Source organism: Pipistrellus kuhlii, unplaced genomic scaffold (genome assembly GCF_014108245.1).
Source record: "Pipistrellus kuhlii isolate mPipKuh1 unplaced genomic scaffold, mPipKuh1.p scaffold_m20_p_13, whole genome shotgun sequence".
Classification (NCBI taxonomy): domain Eukaryota; kingdom Metazoa; phylum Chordata; class Mammalia; order Chiroptera; family Vespertilionidae; genus Pipistrellus; species Pipistrellus kuhlii.
The window spans coordinates 30,717,232-30,744,731 of record NW_023425438.1 but is presented as its reverse complement, the minus strand read 5'-3'; the positions used below and the strand labels follow the sequence as shown (position 1 = coordinate 30,744,731).

Below are 27,500 nucleotides of genomic sequence, written 5' to 3'. Positions count from 1 at the left end.
TCAGGTATTCAGTAGTAGCCTATGCTAGATGAAGAAAGTACTCTCTGAAGGCTATAAAGCTCAAGTTTCAGAACCCTGTGAAAAGATTATAAAGACCTAGATTCTTCTTTTGAAGAGAAGCTTGTTTTTATCTCTTTGATTATTCCAAATGAGGAGGTTTAGCAGCCTGATTTTCATGCATATTACACTATGATGACCAGGGCAGAGAAATAATTTGAAGAGGAACCTAAGCCTGTTGGGTTTCTACCTAATGGTCAAAATGAGCTGATTAAGCACTCCCCCCCCCCCCCCCATAAGTTCAATGAATATAGATGTGTTTCTTCTGAGTTACTAATTAAAAATCAAGAGCCCTAGCGGGTTTGGCTCAGTGGATAGAGTGTTGGCCTGTGGACTGAAGGATCCCAGGTTCAATTCCAGTCAAGGGAACATACCAGGGTTGTGGGCTCGATGCCCAGGGGGGGGAGTGTGCAGGAGGCAGCCAATCTATGATTTTCTCTCATCATTTATGTTTCTTTTTCTCTCTCCCTCTCCTTTCCTGATACACACACACAGACACACACACACACACATTTTTTTTTAAAAAAATAAAGAAATGGCATGGCTCAATGGTTGAGCATCGACCTATGAACTAGGAAGTTACAGTTCAATTCTCAGTCAGGGCACATGCCCAGGTTGTGGGCTCCATCCCCAGTGTGGGGTGTGCAGGAGGCAAGTGGTCCATGATTCTCTCTCATCATTAATATTTCTATCTCTATCTCACCTTCTACCTTGATAAAAAAAATATCAAGAAATGGTGATAAGAGAGTCCAGAGAATCCTATATAATAAAAGGCTAATATGCAAATTGTCCCCATGGGTGGGAGTTTGATAGACTGGGAGTTAGACGTGCACTGACCACCAGGGGGCAGCATGCAACACAGTGGGCATCGGCAATGCAACTGGCAATAGAGGCGCCGTTGGCTCTGATGGTCCCCGATGAGAGTGGGACTGCGGTGGGATGTTGGAGCAGGTAAGTGGGTGGTGCCAGGCCAAGGTGGGTGTGAGCAGGAAGCCCAATTGCCCCACTGGTTACCCCAAAGACAGTGACTGGAGGCAGCAGTGGGGGCGTGGGGCTGGTGAGCAAGCAAGGCACCCTGAATGCCCCGCTGGTCGCCCCACCGATGGTGACCAGTGGCAGCAGCAGGGGTGGGGGGGCCTAGGTGGGGCTGCTGCTCGGCTCCTAGGCACTGAGGGAGCCTGGTGGAGGGCCAGGTCCCGATCAATTGCTCTGCAGGCGGGATAGTGGAGCATGTGAGGGGGTGGCGGCAGGTCACTGTGGGGGGTGAAGGGTGGGAGGGAGGGGTGCCAAGAGGGGCTGTGAGGCTGGGGCCCAAACCCTGCAGGCCACCCTGAGGGACCCCACCCCTGTGAATTCATGCACCGCGCCTCTAATTAGTAATAAGACTCTAGGAAAAGGAGTTCACCTCTAAGAACATTGAGAGATGAAGCAGAGATCATGTCATGTGGTAGCTGGAAGTTGTGTTCCAGAACCATCAGACTGAGCAAGTTACTACTTGAGAACTGTGTGAATTGGGCAAGTTACTTCCTTCTCTGAGCTTCAGTTTCCTCACTGAAAACTGTGATTATTAATAGTCCCAATTAGTAATGGAATCTATCACATAAGGCCATTGTGAGAAGGAAATGATGCATTTAAAACAGTTTCCATAGAGCCAGATATATACACAATAAATACTGACTGTTACTGTTATTTTTACAGCTCAAAAATTTTGTGGGCACAGTTCTCTGCTTTAAAACTATGCTGTATTCCTCAAATGATGAGGTAAAGAAACATTCTGAGGACTGGGTAGAAAAGTTATTTTGTTTTCATTTATTCTTATTTTCTCAAGGTATATTTAATATTTTTAAATGGTTAGTTTTTTTTTGTAGACAATCCACTACAAAAGAATTAGTATTTTTGGCCCAGGGTCTTATAAAGTTATCACAATCATTTTTATCTGTTTGAATATTCTGAAGTTGTAAGAAACACTTTCATTGTAATACCCCATGTCTAATTATGCATTCAAAATGTAAATATGTCACTTAAAAACAACAACAAAAACAAATCATTAGTTTTAAACACAGTTCTATACTAAGGAAGTTTTATAACCATCAAATGAAAACAGATAGGGAATGGAAAATAAACACCATCCACTATATTAATATTATTTGCAGCACTTTGGTAAAAGGGCCCATCAACATTTTTGTTCTAAACTCCATTTTTTCAAGGTAAGAATCCATTAGCGCCATACTTAATACAAAATGTCAGCTTAGAACACACATATGTTCCTATCTATGTTTTACTATAGCCAAAGAAGTAACCATTACAAACTTTAGATGCTGGAAATGTAAAAATTCATCCCCTGCAACAATTATCAAACAAACAAAAACAAAAAAAGCCCAAAACCAATAACAAAATAAAAGACCATTAAAAACTGATGGAAATAATTTCTCTAGTGCTTACATAAGGATTTTACAGATCCCAGGGTGGAATGGCAGAAACACACACACACACACACACACACACACACACACACACACACACACACAGTATTGTTATTTAATACGAAGAGGATCACTGATTTAAGGTTACTCCAGTTCAGAAATATAAATCCCCACAGCTGCTCTGTCTCGGCCACCGATGCTATTACCCCAAATGGATGTTGGGATACCTTGAGCCCTTCTTCCTCTATTGCCATTTCTTCCCTTGCACATCGCCATCTTATGGCTGGATACACTGAGGTTCTCTCTTACATTCCTTTGCTCCTTTCTTGCAGGAAGAGCCTTCTCCAGCATACCAGAAGAAATGCCCAGTAGTCTAGGCCACCATCAAGCTCCACCTAACCTGTCAGGATGCTAGAGCTTCAATTTCACAGGGGCTGGCGCTGAAAACCCATAGTTGCTCAAGCTCTGAGAATCAAGGACTCAAATCTAGGGCAACTGTTTGTTTTATTTTAGTTATAATTTAAATAAATAAGTTTTTGTGAGTTAGTTGGGGCTTTAGATGGTTTTAACAGTGCTTTTTTTTTTTTTTAAATGTATTCTCAATCCCACAAAGTCAACTTCTAAATGTACTTCACACTCCATTTAAAATTGAGCATAGTTCTCAAAAAGTAAGATAGAGAATAAACATGACTTAGTGACTCCAACTCTAGGTATATATCACAAAGAAGTAAAAACAAAGATTCAAAGAGATGCTTGTACACAAATGTTGATAGGTAGCCAGGAAGTGAGAATCCAAGTGTCTCTCAATGAATGAATAAATACATAAAATGTGATATATTATTTAACCATTAAAAGGAATAAAGTAGTGGTACACGTTCCAACATGGATGAACCTTAAAATCATATTAGGTGAAAGAAGCCAGACACATAAGGACTACTACTGCTAGATTCCCCTTATGAGTTTCTGCTTAGGGTGAGGGAAAAACTTTGGAAATAGTGGTGGTAATTGTACAACATTCAGTAGCATTTACTATATGCTACTGAACTGTATGCTTTAAAATGGTTAATTTATGATATGTTAACTTCAAATCAATTAAAAATTGTATATAGTTAGCATCTACAAGTATATAAAAAGTAAAATAGTAGATAAAGTACATTTGTTCTGTAAAGATATGGAGGGAAAGAGGATTGATTTGGAGCTAGAAAACCTAAAAACTTGGGCTCAAGCCCTAATTCAAACGTAACTAATCAGTCCATCTTAAATGAGTCATTTCTCCCATCTGAGCTACAGTTTCTTTATGAAATAATATGGATACTATCTGCTCTATTTAATTCTAAGACTGAGATTCAGAAAGTACATAGACAACTGTAACATACCAGAGAAAAGGTATTAACTACTACAATAGATGAAAAGTTGGAACTATTAAGCCCCTCTTCTCCCCAAAGAAAAGGATGAATACATACTTTCCCTTTCTAATGTCTTATTTCTTACTTTGAATACTAGGTAGGATTTAGGTATACATTAGAAAACCATTATGAGGGCTGGAGGAGGTTCAAGACAGTCCAGGGTGATTCTTGGAGCATATCAGGTTGGGGAACCAGATCAATTTTAGTCTGAATCTATAGTAGTGAACCCAGGCTAGATCAGATTCTGTTCTGAAGATTAAGAAATATAAAGCCTTGCAAGAGTTCTAGAATCAATCTGTACTCCATAACTTTTAGATTATAAATAATCTGGAGTTAGAATAGAACCACTTCAAAGCTTCACTAGTAATATGTGGAATGGGAAGGAGAACTTGAGTCTCTTTTGGTTAGAACCCTCAATAAATCAGGCTTAAAGTGTGAATGAAGAGAAGGAAACATTTTCTAGTGGCACAAGGCTTCCTGAATAGTGACATCTATTTTACTCACTACAAAAAGGAAAGATGGTTCACTTGAAAGAATTTACCTTAAAAAATTAGTCTCCTTAAAATATTTAATGGCAATAATTTAAAAAATATTACAGAAATTATACTACCTAGTTTACATTTTTATATAGGGAAAAGGTAAATGTGAAATAATACGTTGGTTTATGGGATATCTGTTGAATCCAAACAAATGTGTATTTATAAGACTGATTATGCAGGTAATTTGTTAGGGCCATGGTAAATGTGTTCTGGTGTAGAAGGAAGGATACTGCACGATAGGATCCTTCACGAATTTAATTCTAGTCCAAGGTTGGCCACTTACTCATCTATGTGATGTTGAGCTTTTCCTGTGCCTCTGTCTCCTCTGAACAATGAGAGGATTAGGTAATAGTTTCCAAAAAAGAATTTCTTAAGTTTTTTTGGTTTTAAACTTTAAGCAGTAGAACCTTTTATTCAAAAAAAAAATATTTTTATTGATTTCAGAGAGGCAGGGAGAGGGAGAGATAGAAACATCAATGACGAGAGAGAATCATTGATTGACTGCCTCCTGCATGCTCCCCACTGGGAATCATGCCTGGGAATCACATGTGCCCAATCGAACCATAGGTCGACGCTCAACCACTGAACCATGCCAGCTGGGCAGAACCTTTTCTTTAAATGAACTCTTCCAAGAAGCCTGCTATTTCAAATAAATAAACTCAGAGCTATTCTGTTTGAAGTAAGGTAAGAAACCCAGAGGCCTGTCTGATTTCACTGCCTTATTATCTCGGCAGCCCCCAGGTGCCTCCGAAGAAGCTTTAGGGCTCCACCGAACAGGTTTGAAACCCAATGGGCCAGATAAAGCCAAAGGTCTCTTTCTGTTCTACTATGTGCTGACTTTACTAATTTTCAAATGTCCCATCTAACTTTTTTGGAGGAGTTCTTTAATTGTAAATATGATCTTGGCAAATAGAGAAGAAAAATTTCAGGAAAGTTTTCCAATCCTATTACTACAAATTGACTAATTTACTTCACTACTTTATTAATCTATTTTGACACTGCCATTAAATCAATTAATTTGATTAAAGGAATAAATTTTCTACTTTTATATTTTGACAATTTTTTTCTAATTGGTATGATTTGAATTAATTTATTTTTATCCCTATGTAGAAACAGCATTTTAGAGAAATATGTGTATGTAGACGCACATACTGTTTCCCCCCAATAGCTTATTGTGTACTTACACGTACTCAATCACTACTGGCAATCAGCACCAAATGCCAATCTACCCTCTGGTTAGGAGCTAACTTGCTGCTCTAACCCATTTGTATAAATCTTCCTATATACCTTAATCCTTCCAAATGCAACTGTGACACAAAGTATTACAGACTTTTAAAAACCTGTTCTCTTGGAAAAAAAAAATATTGTGGAGCGTCAGTAACCAGATAGTATTCTCAAATTTCAGTGATCTAGCCCATGGAGCCATCCCCTATGTACAGTGCTCTGTTTCATGCAGTACATGGCTTTAGCTGCCCAAATCTTTTCCCCCCCCAGTGAATCAGTAGAACAGTGAAGATCTTACTTTTTTTTTTTCTTTTTTTTTTTTTTTTTTAAGCAGTGGCATATCAATGAGGCACAGATGTGTATTCCAACTCTGCATGGATGAGCACACTGTTCAATAGTGCTGGCTCACACGGTATCAGGGCGAGTTATCACTTCCCATGAAGGCACTCTTATCACCAGGGCCCAGAGAGGTGGCTGCAAATCGCAGCCTTTTTATTTTCAAGGCAGTTCTGCTGAACATTCAGGCTTCAAAGATTCACACTTCCAAAACTCTATAAGAGTTTGTGAACGCTCAATTTGCCAAAACTGTTTACAGTGTAATTGGGCACCGTACCTGTGTCCATGAGATAGCGGAGGCGCTTCTCCACCAGCGCGGCACGGGTGTCAATTTGCTTTTGCTCATTCTCTAGTGCTGCCAATTCTCCTACAACATATTGACTGGTGTCTTTGAACCCTTTCTGTTAACGAGAACAAACAGGAAGAAAAAATAAAATCACTTGTAAGTTGCATTTTTCCTTTCTATAAACACTTAGTAAAGCACTTACCTAGAGAACCAAATACACCCTTACTATCACCCTTAGTACCAAAAAGCAACTCCCTGTGATTCAAAGAATTTTCATATGTATAGCAAAACTTTTGTGAATAGAGAAAATCTCAACCATTTGTAATACATTTATAATTTAATACCCAGATTTGCCAGATTTAAAAAGTTAACACTAACTTAGAAAAAATTCTCCTCACAGGTGAGTCAGCTATTTAAGCATGAATGAGGACAGAAGACTATTTTCCTCATGGTGATTGCCAAAACAAACACCAATGACACCTTTAATTCAAAACTGTAATTCACAAAACTGGAGTTTTACTAAAGAATTGTTTCTTAAAGCATCTATCCTGAAAAAATCAGGCAGATTTGTTCTTACAAAAAATATAAAATTAAAGAGAGGTTTCTTATTTTCATTATGGGTATACTATTTAAAATGATAAAAACAGAAGTTTTGTTTTTAATATTTCCAGTATTCCCTCCAGCTGGCGCCTGTACTTTAACATGTCATTCTGTTGATGTATTACTAATTATTGTAGCTGTGAATTCTAACGTGACAGGTGGTTTCAAACCTTGCTACATAGGATCTAATGCAACTAGAATGCAGATTTGGTTTACTTTCCATTTGATTAAATTTGAAATTTTACTTTTTACAACCATCATGTTAAAAAATATTATCCTTAGAAGTTTTATTTGAAGTAGCAGTTCTATTATGAAGTAGCAGTATAGTAAATTCTTATTTTCATGTAAATTTAAATAATTAGGGACAGGAAAGTTACAAATGGATTCATTATTGTTCCCTTTGGATTTGGAATACTGTTTACCTTGGGGCACTTTTAGGGCTATGTTTACTGGGTAGTTGAGAAATACTGAAGAACTGCTTAAGTGATTACTCTCAGCACCATCACTACTACTACTACCAGCACTTACAACATTATTTATTCAGAGAAACGAAAGCGAACAATCCTCTGTTGTCAAATCCCTTCCCTACTTAGAAGCATATTAATCTCTAAGAAGCCATGAGGAATTATCCTTCGGTTCTCCTTAAATAAGAAACAAATATCAAGAAATGTTATTTATGACCGTATTTTAGAATTCTCAAGTTCAATAAACATGTCTAGCCATATGTATAACTTACATATCTTTAGAAGTACTAAATAATTTGTACTCACATATTAACTCAATTAATATCACCTTATTGTTAAACTAATTATGGTAGTTGACAAAGTTGAAATATTTTAAGAAATTATAAAGCTGGTAATTTCTCCGGATAGTGTGATCAAATAAGTCACTGTATTTTTAAAAAGATTCACTCAAAAGAGATAGCATTCTTTCTCAATATGAAATATAACAGAAAATATTATAACAACAGAAGAAATGCTAATGGTAACTTCAAAATCCGGGAATAATCTGGTGAATGGGTTTTGTACCTATCTTCCAAACAGCTGAGCATTTTCAAAATCAACTTTTTTCATTTCATCCAGAGGGTCAAAACATACATAGTGGTTTGCAAAGATATAAGAAAGCAGAAGTGATAAGCAACACATAGTGCTGAGAGTAATCACTTAAGCAGTTCTTCAGTATTTCTCAGCTACCCAGTAAACATTGCCTTTACTAATTAATTCACTTAAAAAACAGTTTATAATCAGATTTCTTTAGTGTGAGTATACACTATCCTCACATATTCTGTAACTTAAAAAATTGTACCGAATATTTCATCAGGATATTCCAGTGAGCTGTCCTATGTACTAGGGTCTTAGTTTCACAGCTTAAAATAAGAAGTTCTTTAGGGCCATAAATGTAGTTGGTAATTCTGGGTACATTGTAAGTATTTTAAAAACCAACAGACTATTTTAATATTAAAACAATAAAAACATTTACATATAAAAAAGGAGTACCGTTAAAGAGAGCTATGCTTCCAGACAAAAATTCAAGTTAAAACTTGTTCTTCCTGCTTCTGTCCCAAAGCTGTCCATCAAAAGCAGCTTTTTCCCTGCGGTCTATCAAATATTTCCCTCACAAATCAATTTTACACATGATCAGCCCATACCCCTACTGAGCTGAACCTCCCTGTTAATTAAGTGAAGAAATTACCATATATATTATATTAATGCAAACATCATTCAGCTAGTAATTCACGGCTGATCTGGATAATGGAAAGGTTGAACACCCATTAACCCAAGCCAACAAAATGGGTTGGCTGAGAAATTCTAGCAGGTCTCATGTGACTTTTCCCTCTAACTGCAGCTCTGCGGTATCTGCTATTGTAATAATTAAAATCCTCCCGGTAGATCAATACTGGAATCTCTTTGTGGGAAGTGCCCTGATGGAAATGTCTCAAGGAAGCTGGGGCTGTGGAACTCTGAAAAATTCATTTTTTTTTTATCTGACAATTATCACCACACTGCAGACTAATTCAACAGTGCACCCCTCTCACTCTGCTTTGAATGCACTGGAGATTGACATCTTAAAAAACCTAACATCTCATTTTAACAAATAAAGGCACTATTTCCACATACAGTTTGGAATTATCAGCAATCATGAAACCACACAAAAAATTAATATACATTAAGCACTTCATCTTCTGATGGCTTCCTCTGAGTTTCAGTTATCGCTGCCTTCTCCTCATTTCCTTTCTTTGTATCTTCCTGTATTGATCTCTGTCTTTTTATATCTTAAAAAAAGAGTAAAGACATGTAAAATTATTATAAAGCTTGATATTTGTGTATTGAAATGTGAATTTACAGTATCAGCTTTTTGACATATATGTATACACAGCTAAATAATGTTAAATCATAAGATGGGAAAACATTGAAAAAAAAGTGTACCTACCTGGTCTATTCTCAACATATTGACTGAAAGACTGAAGTTGAGTTTTTCTGACTGTAGAATCCTTGCTGAACACAACAGGATTTCTAAACCTTTCTGTCGCTTTTTGTAATTGCTCAACCCGGAGATCTTCTGTGCCATTCTAAAAGTAAAACAAACACAATAAGAGAGTCCTGATATTATAAACATGAAACTGTGTATCAGTAAAATAATTTTTACTGATTTAAGATAATGTTAATTTAGAAACTTTTTGAAAGAAAAGCATTTTAAAGAGCTCTAAATAACTCAACTGCAAGTTCTGTTACCTGTAACCAAAAGCTTACAGGAGACCTGGTTTACATAGAGGCTCACTCTTGCTAATTTGATTCATCAGACGCTGTGAATGCCTGAGTTTCCTTCTGATGATATGTATAATTTAAAGGCCATGTTGCCTCTGTCTATTCCCCCCACTATTCTGGCCCATTGGTTTGTACAGCCCCACAGACTTGTATGACAAGAAGAACTAGCTTCTAATTTTATGCCCATTGAGGTAAACTATTAATGCTGGATGAAGGCTAAAAGGTAGGATTTTAACACTACCTCACTATAACTTTCCAAAGCCAGATTTGTAAGTAAGTCCTTTGCAGCTAAGGAAACTACAATTATCTTTTCTAGAGCTTCCTATGTTAATACTGGCAACAAATTCAAATGGTTCTATCAACAAGAAATATCCCAGAAGACTGAACCACCGCAATGTGTGGAAGCTGCAGATACCGAGGTGCTGTGTACCAAACAAATATTTCATTTTATACCTAATCTTTTATTATTTTTATTAAGTGTTTTGAAAGTAAATAGGGAAAGGCTAAGATGCATGACTAATAGCTAAGCCTGCTGAATGCTGAAACTGGTTATCAAAAGCTACCAAGACTTTGCCCTTCCTCTGCATTGAGACAATCGGTAATGAGGGAGTCCTCCAATGGCCTATTCTCTAGCCTCAAGGAGGCCTGGGATACAGAATCCTCAAGGGAAGGTAACAGTTTATCCTTTTCCACAAACACAGAATGCCTCATTTATGAACGTGTAAACTGCATTTTATTAAAAAAAATAAAACCCCAAATCAATGCTGAAAGCTTCAAGAGAACAGATGGAGTTCTTTATAAGCACCATTTTTAAAAATCTTAACTAAAAAGATCCATATAAAGACAAGCTGTTTAAAGCACACCTTTTATTGGAATAACTTTAAAGACTACTATACAAGAGTTTATAGGAAAGCAAAGCCAATTTAATCTACTTAAATAATTAAGGCTTAATAATAAAAATAGCTCTATTTATTTTTAAAGTTATATATTTATTAATATGCTAGCTAGGTTTGTTTGTTTAGAAAAGTGTGGAGGGATTGAGAGAAAAAACCCAAGGAAGAAAAACTCATGGACGTGGACCACAGTGTAGTAACTGCTGAGGAGAGGGTGGGAGGTAGAAGAGCTTATAGGGGGGATAAATGGTGATGGAGGGGGACTTGACTTGGGGTAGTGAATACACAATACACTGTACTGATGATATGTGGTGGAATTATGCACCCGCAATCTGTATAATTTTGTTAACCACTGCCACCCCAATAAATGCAATAAAAAGGAAAAACAAGTACCGGTATGTATTCAACAGTTATTATAATAACTGCCCAAAAGTCTAAAACTCAAGTCTTTACCAAAACAAATAAACATGGCTAATAGCAACATGCTAAAATATCAGTGAGATTAGCCAGCAAATCCCATCTTAAGAAACCTTTTTATGGCTGGGGACTTCTGCCACTTTACAAATGTATTCCTCTAAACCCACTAATTCAGTTTGCCTTTTCAATCCATTGTATTATTCTTAGGCCAGCTTCATTCCGCATTAAGTCCACTGCAGAAAGCTAAATTGAACGCAAAAAATCAGACCTGATTCAGGCTTCCTTTTGTTCAAAGATAGAGACCAAAAGTCCTCTGGTGCTGCCACACACTTTCATCACCAATATATAGAAACCGACAGTATAAGGAAAAAGCAATGAAAGTCATTGTTTTGGGACTTCAAAGCTTCTCTGTGTCAGGGGAAGGAAATCCTTTCAGTCAGCGGGCAGTCCCCGAAGTCCGCAGGTGGGTGAAAAGTTATACAGGGCTAGAAGTACCCTAAAGCTAGAAAAATAAAAATGATACAGTACAAAAAAGGGGGGAAGGCTTGAATGGGAATAATAATAATAATAATAATAATAATAATATAATTATAATAATGTGGCATTTTGGCTGAGATCCTAAAAAAGGTAAAATTTGTATGGATACAAAACACATGCAAGTTTATAAAAATTTATATTTTATAGCACACCATATTCAGGTATTAACTGACATGAGTTTTAGTTTATCTAAACAAGTCAAAGTCTGAGGATGACATAAAAATGTCAGAATTCTCTTAGCAATATTCTTCTAAGAAAAATAGAAATACATATAAAAGTCAAAAACAGTTTCTTTTACCAGCATCAGAGTAGTTTCTCTGAAAAAAGTAGATAAATACTGATTACCATATTGGTATTTAATTTATTGGCTATCTAATAGAAATTTGTATATCTTAATCTTAATGTGAAGAATTGGTAAGAAATTGGTTTTAGGATTACATAATTCTAATGGAAATTAGAATACATAGATAACTAATCAAATATTTTAAGCAAGTAAGATTTACCTTAATGTCTTGCTCTGAGCTCTCGGTTATAACTTTCTGAGAAGCACTGGAAAGTGAATTTGCCACCTGTGGCTGAACTTCTAGGAGCTTCTTCAGCTTCAAGTCCACCAACTTAGTCTTTTGTTCTGTTAAATATGCAAACACAAAGAATTACTAAGTAAGATGCATTTAGGTGTATAGGCTACCAATTTAGAGCACACCATAAAAATATTACTACATTTTTAAAAAAGGACATTAGGATTGTACAATATAATAACACATCAATCCAGACATATAAAGAATTCTTTTCATATATATGTAAAGTAGTCATTGGGTATGTTGATTATAATAATTTTTAATTGAGATATAACGGACATATAACATTGTATAAGTTTAAGGTATACAATGTGTTGACTTGATGAATTTATATATTACAATATGATGTCCACCCCAGCATTAGTTAATACCTATTATCACATCAGATAATTGTCATTTATTTTTTGTGGTAGGAAAAATTAAAATTTAGTCTCTTAGCATATATTATTAGTGTATGTATAAACATATATTTTCCCCAAAAATCAGTTCCTTTAAAGAATACAGTCAATATACCTAAAAATAATTCAGTTAGACTATAGTCAACAGTAGCTATGCTTATCTGAAAACATAAGCCTATATTTGAGGTATATATTTATATGAGTAGGTTAGATAAAATAAAACAAGTAATTTTAAAATAGATTTTTAAAGGTGATTCATTTGATTCTAAGTTATATTTTTAGAGTTTCAAATTCTGCCAGTATATTAAATTTATACATATACTACCATATTAAAATAAGTTCTTAATATGATCTCAGACAGTCATGTAAACATTGTTAGAACTCAATGTTTATCTGTGTGTGTATGTGTGTGTGTGTGTGTGTGTATATAAAACATTGAAACAGGGTCTATACTTACAAATACCTTCTAATGGGAGGGCTCACATACAATAAAGGTGATAAAAATTTAAAACATATTAAATATGAAAAGAAATTTAAAATAAATAAAAATATGGCTATAACTTTAAAATTAACCATTTCAAATTATTTTTAGCAAGTCCATTAATTTTTAATAATAGAATAGAAGCAAACAGAATAAAATAATTCTACTTAAATTCACTCAAAGCAACTATTTAATAAAATGCTTGTAAAAGATATGCCAACCATTTGGTAAATGATATTTTTCATAAAGATTAATAAGTTTTCTAATTATAAGACTCTTAATAAATGCTATTATCATTACTCTCATGCAAATTGGTTAGTTTATATTGCTAGGCTTCTCTTTTAAACAATATCTGATGAACTATGGTCAAATCAAGATAAAGATTAAACAATTTATTATTAAAACATTATGACTTTTATATACATATTAAAAAAAGAATTTTGGGGAAAATAAAGCAAGGATAAAAATCATAATATATTCTATGTGCCTCCAGATTCCAATCTGCATTCCTATTTCTTATTACCTTGAAATAAACCATAGCCTGATTTGGAAAGTCTGTCCTATGCACATGCCAGCACTTTCTGGCATTCTTGAGAGTTGTAAACAATATATTAGCTAACTTTACAAACAGGAAGGCTGAGATGGGTTTTATTTTTTGGCATAAAGTAAGAAGAGAATTTTTAAAAAGGATAAGAGTCAAGCCTATTAGACCTAATGTTAGCCAAACTTTAAAGTATCCCACAAAGTTGTTATAACTAAAACTAGATAATTTCCTTCATGCTACCTAAGCAATAACTAATTTTTCCTATCTTCATACTCTATTGTAAAATGAGGAGATATGCATTCCTTACTGTCATTGCTTCTATACTTGCATAAATTGACTATTAAGGTTTCAATTCTGTACTTATGGGTGTCCTCAGCAGGAAAGGGTCGTTGCTTGTTTCTGATAAAGCTGTTGGTCGTGGTTGTGGTGAGGCTGGGTAAGCAGTAACAAAAATCTTTTTCAAAAAGAAAAATCAAATTTGCCCAAGTTCTACAGTATTTTAAATAGAAAGAAATTAAAGATAGTCCTAATTTTGGAATAAACACTTAAAAATTTCCCTTAAATATCAGCATTTTCCTGGTCTTCCACAATTATGCACAACCTCTACCTGGTAGAGTGTAATTTAATATTACACCATGAAGGAGTTACTGACCAAAGGGCAGTAACTTTTATTAGGTGCTCCGTATAGATAAGAAGACCTTGGTTTAGGGGTCCTCAAACTTTTTAAAGTGGTGGCCAGATCACGGTCCCTCAGAGAGCTGGAGGGCCGGACTATATGAACTACTAATTCCTACTGTAACACCTCGGTTGCGCTCACTGCCCAAAAAACCTGGCAGGCCGGATCAGACTCCTCTGTGGGCCGCATGTGGCCCGCGGGCCGTAGTTTGAAGACGCCTGCTTGATTGTTTCTGGAGAAATAACAGAATTATTTCAGAGGAAGAAACAAAGCAGGTTATTATTTCAGGGGCATGTCAGTGCTAAGAGACCTGCTCTCACTCCCTTTTGCTTTTTATAGGAAAAGAAAAATATTAAGGACTTTAATTCCTTACCTTTAAATCTGGAAAAATAACTATAGACTTTTTATTGCTATAAGAATTCAATTCAATAAGCATTTATAGAACCCCGCTGGTATATAAAACCTTGTATAGCTATTTGCTGTTGACTTACATGAATCAATCATCTATTAAACCACAAGTATTGTTTATATTTAAAAAGTAACTTAAAAGGTCAATTACCAATGTGATTATTGGTATAATATTTACTAATATAAGATATGTGATTAACTCAATAGCAGTTTATATAAGCAGTTTTCAAATAAAATGTCTTGTTGTAATTAAGTATGCATAAATTAATTTATTAGAAGTAATATTTAAAATAAAAACCTAAAAAAAAAAAAAGCAGAAAATTTGCAATATAATATTACAATTAAGACACTCAATTCTGCCGAAGCCGGTTTGGCTCAGTGGTAGAGCGTCTGTCTGCGGACTGAAAGGTCCTGGGTTCGATTCCGGTCAAGGGCATGTACATTGGTTGCGGGCACATCCCTGGTGGGGGTGTGCAGGAGGCAGTTGGTTGATGTTTCTCTCTCATCGACATTTCTAGCTCTCTATCTCTCTCCCTTCCTCTCTGTAAAAAAATCAATAAAAATATATTATCAATATATATAAAAAAAAGACTCAATTCTAAGCAAGTCAGAAAATCTGATTTACATTTGAAATATTTCATAGGTACTGCAGCTATACCTTACAACACTATACCAAAATACTTAGGCTACAATTATTGAATAGCCTACAAATTATATCATATAACATAAAATATAAAAGTGAGTCTTAGTCCTGGCTGGGTAGCTCAGTTGGTTACAGCATTTTCCCAATATGCCAATGTTGTGGGTTCAATCTCTGGTCAGGGCATGTACAAGAAGCAACCAATAAATGCATGGATGGGTGGACAATAAATTGATGTTTTTTTGTTTTTCTCTCAAATCAATCAATATTTTTTTTTAAATTTGAAAAAGCGAATCTTAGTAAGAAGAGAACACAAGCTACAATTTGCTATTCCAATTTTATTGCTAATTTAAACTAAATCTGAAACAAAATAATAACAAAATTGATGGAAGGTGGATTTAGTGAAATGATTTGTGAGGACATAGGAAGTAATAAAACTACAAAAAGAACTTATTATCACAATTAATGAGGTAATAATAAAAATATAATAATAAAGTTTGCCATGCAGCAGGACACAAAATATTTATAATTTGAAATTACCAGGAATATCAAGGTCATTTTCTAAGTTAGTAAGTTCATCTCCATCTCCTACAACAAAGCCTTCAGGAATCTCCTCGTTAGTATCTATCTCAATATTATCATTTTCATCTGTAGGAACATGTAGCAATAATGTTAGTATATTGTATATTATTTGTTTTATATTGTTTGTCCAAAACACTAAAGAAGAAAAAACAGTTATTTTAATTAGTTACTCAAATTCAAGTTAAAAATCAGTTTTAAGTCACTCTTTCACTATTGGATTAACATTTATATTTTAAATTCATATGTCAAAAATGAATTGTCACGTCAAAGCAGATGGAAAGGTTTTGACAATTTACCACACACTGTCTCTGACCACTGAGCTCACATATTTAAAAAAGTACTCCATTAGTGATCACTAATAATAGCATACAAAAAAATGGTTTGGTAACAAAGTATCAAGTAATATTTCTTTGTTTCACATTTTTATCATTTATTAGATATAAATGATAAAGGCATAAGTCATTCTTTAAAAATTTGTAGCTATATTTAAATCATTTGTATGAAGATGAATGCTTTTGTGCTTTTAATGAAATACTAGAAGCCCGATGCATGAAATTCAAGCAAGAGTAGGCCTTCCTTCCCCCCAAATGAAGCACCAGCTTCCATCTGACACCTGGGACCTGGGCTTCCCTCTGGCTGCTGGCAGGCACTCAGGACCCAGGCTTCTCTAGTAGCCCTAGCTTCATTTGGAAGGTTGTCTAATTAGCATATTATGCTTTTATTATTATAGATTATCATAAAAACATTATAGATAAATTAAAAGAACAGATTAAGACTAGAATAGACAATACCTTTAGGCAAAAGAAAGTTCAGAACAACACAGTACGTTTTGGAAGAATTAAAACTGGTAAAAAATGTTATTATTCAAAATTAAATACATCAATAGCGTGGTGAAGGCCTGACATAGGGCAAGGACTGGGAGGAGGGGGCAACGGTTGAGAAAATGGGGGACATCTGTAATACTGTCAACAATAAAGTATATATATATATATTATATTACATATATATATATATATAATATACACACATATATATTATATTACATATTGTATATATATATTATACACACACACACCGTATATATTAATATACACACACATAAATATAGTATAGTTAAATACATAGAATAAGAAAGTCTTACATGATTTTTTACACAGTAAAATGTTTTAGATCACAATTTATTGAGTCTTTTTTTACATTAAAGATTTCTATTATAAATTTTTTCCTTTCTAACTCCTAGTAATAAAAATTGGTTAAGTAATTTTGATATTTATACATTTAAAAAGGCATAGTAATGATTTGATTTGCATATTAGAAGTACTATATTTTCCGGCGTATAAGACGACTTTTGAAACGAAAAAAAGTCAACCAAAAACCGAGGGCAAAAGATCAAAATTGCACAAAAATTACCTGCAGATCTTGACGGCAAAGTAAGTCTTTTCTCTGAAGTGGGGGTTAGTCTTATACAGCGAATATAGGCTTAAACCTATGTTTTAACTGTAAAATTAGGGGTCGCCTTATACGCTGGAAAATTCTGATATTGACAGGCAGTGTAACTTTTTGGAAAAATATCTGCCTAGGCCCAGGAGTTGAGAATATCCCTACTACTCTACAGCTTATTTTTTAATTGGGCAACTTTAATAATAGTTTACATTTATTGAAGACTTCTCATGTACTATATAAGCTATTCTGAAGAACACAACAAAAATTGGTTAAGTAATTTTTATATTTATACATTTCAGGCAATGAGGGCAAAGTTGGGTAGTAAAGACAGACACCATATGGATGGCCTGCAAAGCCTAAGGTATTTGCTCTGTCACTTTTCAGGAAGTTTGCTAAGTCCTGTCCTAGCACATCTATATAAATGGTTGAATTTCAAGCAGGAATTATATCCTCTCTTTTGTCCTAAAGGTCTTTTCCTCCAATTCTCATTCCCAATAGCTTTAGCTTAGACCTTGAGGCCAGAACAGACCCAGTACTTATGGAGATTGGCCAATATCCACCCCTGAGGCCAGGGAATAGGCCTGTTCCACTGGTTGTAGGTCAGCTTGATTAAGAGCCTATCATCTGATATGTGGCTGCTTTCAACATTAAAGGTATGGTGTGTCCTATGTGAGAAATGGACCCTGGTCACTGTGGTCTTAGAGAACAGAGTATGGGCTCCTCAGCAGGTTCCTATAAGTCACCTGCTCAGTCCTGTCCCATCTTCATTTCACCTGGCTCTCCCTGTTCTAGTCTATACTTATTTGCTAGCTTTGCAGAGCTAATCCTCACTTGTTCTTTATTTACTTTTTAGACTGTTTATGATGACAAAACATGGTCTTCATTTTCTCGAGCTACTATGTAGGAAAGATACCCATTTGGGTGATAAAGTCTCTTTAGTTATGTTCTGACTTAGCTTAAATTTGGATTGATTCTAGAGATGAAACAAATTACATAGCTGACCCACGCCATCACATCAATCAAAATATTTAATTCTTAGCTTTACCAGAGTATACAACTCATTTAGCATTGGTTGCTCACTATTGAGGGAAAAAATTTAAGAGACTTTGATGCTTGTATGCTATTATTACTGTTCTCCTACAGTCTCCGGTAGGCATTAGGACAGTAGCATTAGGACAGTCTATCTGAAGGATCAAGAACATGATTTTTTTCCTGTCATAGGAGGCAAAACATTTTCAGACACTTAGAATATCTGGAATTTTTCTAATATTAAAAAAAAACATCTTGTTGTTGATAATAAATATATAAATAAAGCTGTGAGTAGTTACTGATGTTACTATAAAACTTTAGAAGAGAGTGTAGAAATTGCAATAAAACTTCTGAAAGATAGGAGTTGAAAAGGTAAGATGAAGAATTTAACTAAGGTGCAAACCACTGAGAAGACCAGAGGGACAGATACACAGCTGTTTGGAAAAGCACCGTTCAAATTTATGGTATGGAGGGGTATTTGCTAAAGGCATCTGTTGGTATTCTCTAAAATAGTAAGATTCTACAATAATATAAGGAATCAATTAGGAATAACAGCAGTACATTTCAGTTTACACTGAAGAAACTTATCATTGACCCTAGAAATAGCTTACCTTTCTTTCAATTCTCTGAGGTCTTATTTGAGTCCTTATTTGCCTACTCTTTACAGTGATCTCAGCATTCTAAGACTAACTCAGGACAATTACCTGACATATTTTTTTAGATAAATAGGTTATAGATCTTTAAAATTAAAAAAACCCCACAGGTCTCTTAAATATACTCCACTTAAATAAAAATCTAAAAAGTTCCAAGTTAAAGATGCTCAGATTGAGCACTGAGGGGCAAATTAAAATTATCTTTAATTATAGTATAAATAGTCGTTGTCCCAACATCAACAAGTTTAGACTAATTTCTGTAGATATTGAAAAGAACCATCTTAGGATAAGAAGACTAAGACAAATGGATATGGGACTTACTAAAAATTCTTAGATGTCAGGCCATAATGCTTAAACATTGTTAAAGCTACTTTCTAAAGATCTACTTCAGAGTGAAAATCCTTCATGCCAAAACTCCCCATCTAACAAGTCTTGTGATCTAGATGTTGAGGACTTGATTGCATTTTACTCACTCCTAAAACAATTAATGAGGCATCAGACAAATCAGTGTCTGAGTTTTCTCCTAAATCATATTCTAAGAAAAATACTCCTTGGGTTCTTAAATATTAAGACAAAAAGTTGATCTTAAAAACAGCAACAATCACCTACTGATTTGCTATGCTTCATTTAGGTTTTTGCAACATATCAATAGGTTAGAAACTTTATGTATTTGATACATTTTGAAGTAAGAATAAATAGTTCCAAAAGGTCTACTGTGGATTTCTGTAGAATATGATACAAGCTTCTTTAACTCACCTCCAGATGCCTTTGACCTTTCTTTCAACTTTTCTGTAGCCATTTCACCATAGCTGGGAAGTTCTGACATCTTCACTCCAGATCGAGCTTCTGCTATTAGCTGACGAGCTCTCTCTCTCAGCTGCCGACGTCGCTCTTCATCTTGCTGCTAAGATATATTGAACAGTTGCCAACTCAGTAATTGACAGAAATGCAATTTCATTTTCAATCTGATCATCATGATAGTAACTGGTTTACAGCATGGTGCTTGGCCCACATTATAAATAGGATGCTCTATATCAGTTGGATGTCACACCATTTTTAAAAGACATCCTAGAATCAGATTAAAAAAAAATTTACAAAATTATTATATTAAAATGTCTTGTTAAAAATTCAAACTAGTCTCTAAAGAATGTTTGGCAGTATATATTACTGAGGAAGTAGCAGAAACGATTATTAATTAAATAATCAGGCTTATAGAAGAGTCATAATATTAAAAAACAGAATTTCAATTAATACTTACCTTATTTTTAAGAATAGAATTTAACTTGTTATTTTCTAGTAAAAGCATAGAGCACTGACTAAAATACATCTTTGACAGCAAAAAACGTTGCTACACCATGTTGATAATATATAGGAAATGGTATTTTTAGGGGACTGAAGTAGGAATAGGAATAGGAATAGTACATTAATTACACAAGCTATTACTCTTGGTAGTTTCAGAATCAGAATTGTTTAACTGATGTACGATCCCCATTCCTACTCTCTCTCCTCCCAGAAGCACTGAAAAGAAAAAGTAAAATCTAATGTGGTTTTTGATATTTAAAATAAAAAAAAACTTCAGAGAATTAACTCACATAGTTTTTGTCTACTAAAAAGGGTTATTATGAATCATACTTAACCAAAGTGAAATTGCTTCTTAAACTGGAAATTATGTAAAATAAGGTTATTATTACGGCAAAACAAAGCCTGAAATAATCTGGTCTAACATATCTTTGCAGTATTACCTTCCCTTAACACCTCCATTAAAGCTCACATATATTCATACAGAATTGCTTGTGTCATCTAATTTCATGGATGTGAATATGTCATTTCCTCTTCCTGGAATGTTCTTTTCTCATCTTATTTAACTCCTACTCATTCTTCAAGATTCAGTTTAAATCCACTAAACTTCTCCAAACTATTGTTCCCTCTTCCCCACTAGTGGAATAAAGTAGTGTGTGTGGATGTGTATTACTTTTTAAAATAATACCTGTCAAGTTACATTATAACTCTGTATAAATGCTTCCTTCTCAGTAGAATTGGGCTACTTGAAGGCAGGAGCTATATTTGATTTATCTTTGTATCTATGATCCTTAGTACTTGGTACTTGCTATAGAAATTTGAAACATGGAAATTTATAATTCAGCTAGTAATATAAAGGGAAAGCTCTCAAAAGCTAGTAAAATAAAGGGAAAGATAAAATAGCCACAATAAAGAGGTCTTATAAAAACACAGCTGAGTTCAGAAGAACATGTTGGCTGAGGAACAAATAGAAGGATCATGGTATCATGGTTTCTGAGTTGGGCCTGCAGAATGAGCAGGGATTGAAATGGGTTCAGATAGGAGTTGGTAGTTAGGTGAGTCAGTGTAGTAGAGACTAGGAGGTAGGAACAATAGAAAGACATTGAGGCAGGAAAGTACAGGAAAGACATTGAGGCAGGAAAGTACTTCTTTTTGGGAAAGTACAGTTTAGTTTTCCTGAGTATAGGGCAAAAACTGACAGAATGACAAGGCAAGAAAAATGAAGCTATATAGACTGTAAAAGCCCTGTCCAACAGGGTGAAGTACTTTATTTTTATTGTAAAGAAACTGAGGGTCAATTAAGTGCTTGGTTTTGTGTGTGACTAATCAGATATATTTGAGAAAGGTTAATCTGACAACAATGCATAGGAGAGGATGACATAAAGGGACTGAAGAGACTCGTTGAGAGGCTACTATAATAGTCCAAGGAAGTTGTAATGAAATCTAGAATTACGATGGTGACGAGAATGGAAATAGACAAATGTAAAATATATATTAGAGGTAGAATTGATATCTGTACCAATTTTTGGTAACTAATTAGATATGGAGGGAAGAAAAAAAGCTGACTCAGAAGTTTAGAATGGTGGCACTAAGAATACAAATAGAAAAACTAAAAGAAACTACTTCCTGTAAAGGAAGGCAGGAGAGGAAGCTGGGGAAAAGAGAGACTGGGGTTGAAAGGCTGGCATTGAAGAAGCTTTCATGAAAAAGGGAATAATCAACTAAAGTAAATGTTAAAAGTTAATAAATCTGAACATCAAATTAGATGCAGGTGCTACAGTCCACAGTCCCAAAGTTCTGCCTTGAGTTTTCTAGGCCGAAGTACCAGACATGTAAGAAAGAAGCCTTCACATGATCTCAGTCTTTAGCCATTTTATGTCATCCTATCCTATGCACCCCCTATGCTGAAGTCCTTTTAGCCGAGGCCACAGACAATATGGAACAGAGATCAAACATCCCCACCATGCCCTGTCTGAAGTCCTAACTCACAGAATCAGTGAGCAAAAAACAACAATTGTTTACATCACTAAGTTTGGGGTAGTTAGTTACACAGCAATAGTAATGGAAAATACGCTTGATACCACACAGATTATTTTCTAGTAGCAAGGGGAAAACCTAATTGTGAATGGAAAGATCAGAACTAGATCAAGGATTAGAGACCAATAATGTAGCTTTTGCATCAGTAATATTGGGTCAACCATTTTATGCTTTTTGATGTGAAACATGAAGTGCACACCACCTAGAATAGTCTATTCCAAATATTTAAAGTGAATCCATTAAGCCTTTATATATAATTTCCAGTTTATAATAAACAGGGGATAGAGAAACATGATGATATAGCACAGAAACAGCCAAGCAAATTCAGAAGGTAGGATAGTCAGGACAACTGACCTGGTCATTTTATTGAGTTATGAAAACAAACACTAAAAAAACAAAACAAAAAACAAACCCAACTAAATAATCACCATCACCACCAACAAAAGAGATTAACCAGATACAATGTATAGTCCTGAGTTAGATACTGGTTTGGATAAGCCAGCTATGAAGGACACTGTTGAACCAATTATAGAAATCTGAATATAGTCAAAGTATTAAATAAGAAGAATGTAACTTGGCTAAAAAATAGTTTAGACAGTAATAACTTCATTTTTTGTCAAAATAAATACACATATAAATACAAAAACACCCACTTAGAAGTACATTCATAAAGCTGTTATGATAGACTATCTAGATGTGGAAATGTGATGTTTTTGTTTTATTTCATTTGCCTTGATTTTTAAGTTTTTGATAGTAGGTAGGTACTACTCTTATAATAGACCAGAGGCCTGATAACTGAAATTCATGCACCAGTGACGTCCCTAGGCCTATCCAGCGGTCAAAGCATGAGCATCTGGAGTGGAAGGGCAGATCCCAACTGACCTCTGGGCTTTGGGCAGCACCTGGGCCTCTGAGCCCCCATGCACACCCCTCCTCCCTGCTGGAGTCACCAAGCTCACACCCACCTTGGCCTGGTGCCACCTTGCTCACCGGCTCCACCATCCTGCTGTGGTCCCACTCTCTTTGGGACCCATGGGGGCAGGCAGCGCCTCCACTGCCATCTGCTGCCAGCGCTGTATCACCGACACCCGCCATGTTCCACGCCGCCCCCTGGTGGTCAGCGCATGTCAGAGTGAGTGGTCGAACTGATGGAACTCCATGTGGAGGGGAAAATTTGCATATCAGGCTTTTATTATATAGGATATTTTTAAAGAAGAATCTTGGGGAAAGGGAGGAAAGAGATGAGATGGTAGGCTACCGAGGGTAAGTGGTATTTGTGGTAGGGGCAAAAGAAGACAAAAATCTAAAATTCAAGGGAAATTTTCTTAGTATTTATTGTAGAGATAAGAGCTTATTTGTAGTTAGTACACACCAGGCAAAGTGAGAATGACGATGCAAGAATAATATACAAAAATCCTCAGTACACTATTAATATTTCTGAACTTGGAAAAGATACTAGAATATAAAGAAATATAGGCTTGATAATGGTGAGTTTGGTGATGGCTGCTGATATTCCTTTTTAAAAATATATATATTTTATTGATTTTCCACAGAGAGGAAGGGAGAGGGATAGAGAGTTAGAAACATCGATCAGTTGCCTCCTGCACACCCCCTACTGTGGATGTGCCTGCAACCAAGGTACATGCCCGTGGCCAGAATTGAACCTGGTTCCCTTGAGTCCGCAGGCTGATGCTCTATCCACTGAGCCAAACTGGTTAGGGCTGATGAGATTTCTTGATCTCTTATGTGATAAGTCCAGTCCTTCATATGCATGATCTTATTTAATTTTCACAACCTCAATGAGAATACTTAGATTTAGAGTTTCAAAATCACACTATTAGAACTGATGTCAGAGCCAGGAGTCCAGCTCAGGTCTATTTGACTACAGAGCCAGCCCTTGCTCTGAACCATCAAACTATTTGATCCCCCAAAAGTATCAAATTACATGACCAACTGAGGGAAAGTGAGCTTTTACTAAACTTTTTCTCCTTTCAAACTTAAGAAAAATTAAGAGCACTAATAAAAACCATTATTGGATATGCCTCAGGCAACTAGGTTTAAATTTATTTTACTGTGTGAATAATAACTTCTTGCAGAGCTGGAATTTGGTGATTCAGACTAAGATGTTGTGATCTTAGTTCATCTGTTAAAATGAAATAAATGATTCTACATTTCTGAATATGAAATGGGAAACTAATTTCTTCTCAAAAGCTGCCACCTTCCCCAAGCCCATCCCCTTCTTCTCCTCCTCAACTCCCATCTGTAAATGTTTCTAAGAGCTGACCAAGAGTACAACTTACAGCAATTATTAATAAAACCAACTCTAAATACTAATTAGGGACATTTCATCAATTTCCATGTAAATTGTTTGTTTGTACCTATTTACCCATCATTGTTCTCTAAACAATAGAAAAATGCAAATGAACAAGTCAGAATGCAGCCCTAATGGGACTTTCTGTTTATAACCATTAGCCCAGAGGTGTGCTGTAATTCAATTCTTAAGTAGCAAGATTTAGCCTCATTAACAGACTGCAAGGGCAGGTTACAACTCATAAAACCCTACAGTAAACAAAGTTTATGGACACAGCACAAAATCTTGAGCCTGATTGACAGAATTCTGGTTCCCTATCAGATTGCCTTGATTTACTTTTCTACTAATGTCCTGACACCACAGAGAAAATTCTGCTTGGGCCTAGAGCTCTCTAGTGGGATGGCATATTTGCATTGTTTGTTTTCTCACCCATTAACTTCCCTTAGGACAAAGAACCAACTGAGGAAATAGAAGTTAATTGTTAAGGTCAGAAGGAAAAGCTTGTAATTACAACAATTGATTATGCAACCAATTTTAATAATTTCCAGATTCATTCTAAGTAAAACTATTTCATTTTAATTTTTATATATAAGCTTCATTAAAAGTCATTTTCTGAAGCAAAGACTAGATAGTAACAAAATCTAATCATCTTTTACTCCAAAAAGACATATTGTATATGTCCAAGGATAAAATGACCAGAGAGTAAGGACAATGATTATTTCATTATTTTTCATAGCTTTCCGTACAAACTGGTCCAAAATGTAGATGAGCATTTCTGACAATGATGGTTTGCCTAGCTACCAAAGCACAGAAATGAGTTACTGCTATCTTGACCATTCTGTATTCGAAAGAAGACAGACATTCAAAGCTATAAATAAATGTTTACTATGCTGGAAAAAAAAATAGATATTTTTCCTGGGATACAAAGGTAATATCAAATACTGTCAGTAAAAATAAAAAATATTGTTGAAAAATTCAACACATATGAAACTATGTATTTTTTATTTACCTGCCTTGTCTAAATACACTTAAATAAACTGAAGTAGTTAGGCTTCCAATTCTAAGAATGGGTCTGATGACAATTACCTTTTTCCATATAGTATTATTTAGAGTTATGTGGGTAATCTAAATGTTGTAAGACGGAAGAACTCTTTGGAAGGTTTGATGGAAATTGTATTTTGGGGCTCTTTACAAATTATAACAAATTTCTGTAAATACTAGTTCCATGCCTGCAGTGTTTTATGCACGTTGTCTCATTTACTTCTCACAACTCTGAAAGGTTAACTACTATCTCTCTGATTTGATAGAAATTGCATCTCACTTAAATGGCATACTAAGAACTAAAATCAGTGTCTGATTTCAAACCATTGGTCCTATCTGCTTTATAACTGGTGTACAGAAATTTTCTGAGGCCCTATTGTTATTGTGATTTGAAAAAACAGTTTTTGCTTACACTTAGGCTATACAAATCAGATTAAATTCACCCTTGTGTTACTGAATGCTGAGAGGTGACAAGAAGTTAACTTGCTTAAATTCATTTAAAACTTAGGTTTCCAATCTTAAATTATAAACCTTCAGAAATGTGCAGAATGTGGTACATTTAAGCTTTACTATTCTCTTTGCTAAGATATTCAGGACAAGACAAAGTCCTGTTAAGGTGCAAAGAGCTTGCATTTAATACAATGCATTTAAAAATTTCAAGTACACGAGCTAGATCAGAACTATTCACTTTGGACATAAACTGAAAAGAATATTTAGCCCTTTAACAGTTATGTCTTCAAGTTACTATTTTCCTGATCATTCCAAAATGGTCTACAATCTGCCATAGAAAAAGGCACTAATAAAAACTTGACAATTTAAGGACAAACTCTTCAGGAATAAGTAATGTAATTCCTTGTTTCCTTTCCATAAAAATGTATTGGTATGCAATTTTTATATTTCACAGTTCACCGACATCTAGGCAAGCTTTCTTCCACTGCTTCAATGGTGCTACTTTTAATTTTATCCTCCTTAGTCGTAGTAATTAAAGTGATCAGCAGTGGCATCCCAGCGGCTTTGACACAGTTACAACCCCCTAGCAGACTTTTGCTTTTAAGGGGAAGGGGAAGAAAAAGACTAGAGTTTCATTTCACAGAGAACAAGAAAATCAAGCTCCTCCGATCCTCAACTTCATTCAATTGTTCTTTCAGCAGCCTTCGGATCTTAAGAATCAAATGAAAATGGCTGCAATGGGGGGTCCTTTTTATACATGCTACAAATGTCACCAACTGACATTACTTTAGCCAAAAAATGATGACATGGATTTGTGAAGGTGAATTAGAACATGAGAAACTGTCATTGTAGCTGCTGAGATTATTACCCACCCAAGGGTGTGTTTTATAACATTAGATATTTTTATTCAGTCAGTTGAAAAGTATATAGTATATTGAAAAGTCTTTCTATTTAAGAAACATGCCTACACAGGTTTTTGTAAAATAAGCTTTAACAAAACCTTACAAATATGGTATTTCAAATAATGTAGTTTATATCCTTACTCTTTGCAAATTTGTGTTTATAACAGAGCAAAGCACTCTATTTCTACCAACAAGCCCATAATTCTACATCCTTTACCTCCCTTAATAACATCCTGTGCTTACTTGTGTTATCTTCAGTGTTTCATACAGTCATAGTAACTGAACTTTTATTAATTGAGCTAAGTACATTTTAACTTATGTAAAAATGAGCTTTACTTAGTACTGCTTTATTTCACAGGATTCTGTTCTCAAAATAAATCATGAAATTCCTTGATTTTGTAGTAAACTTAAGAGAAAGAACTTGACTGCCACCCTTTCATCATTAGACAGGAAGCAAGTCTCAGTTATTAGGCATTCAAAAAGGACAAAAAAAATTATGTGCTTGTCCACAGGCAAGGATTACCGAAGTGCACCTATTCAGTTGC

General features: G+C 35.0%; 1 protein-coding gene across 17 annotated transcripts in view; it reads right to left on the bottom strand.

The window, feature by feature from the left end:
* Positions 1-27,500, bottom strand: part of EHBP1 (EH domain binding protein 1) — a 263,931-nt gene that overhangs the window by 37,984 nt on the left and 198,447 nt on the right. For 8 of the 17 annotated variants that reach the window (XM_036435472.2, XM_036435477.2, XM_045580790.1 and 5 more), the window contains 6 exons: positions 19,672-19,819; positions 15,749-15,856; positions 11,987-12,111; positions 9,302-9,440; positions 9,037-9,143; positions 6,263-6,386 (listed from right to left, as the gene is read on the bottom strand). In XM_036435472.2, coding sequence (XP_036291365.1) covers positions 6,263-6,386; positions 9,037-9,143; positions 9,302-9,440; positions 11,987-12,111; positions 15,749-15,856; positions 19,672-19,819 — 751 coding nt within the window. Of the gene's footprint in view, positions 1-6,261; positions 6,387-8,988; positions 9,144-9,301; positions 9,441-11,986; positions 12,112-15,748; positions 15,857-19,671; positions 19,820-27,500 lie in introns of those variants that run through there. The other 9 variants (XM_036435481.2, XM_036435476.2, XM_045580794.1 and 6 more) reach the window with 4 other exon arrangements.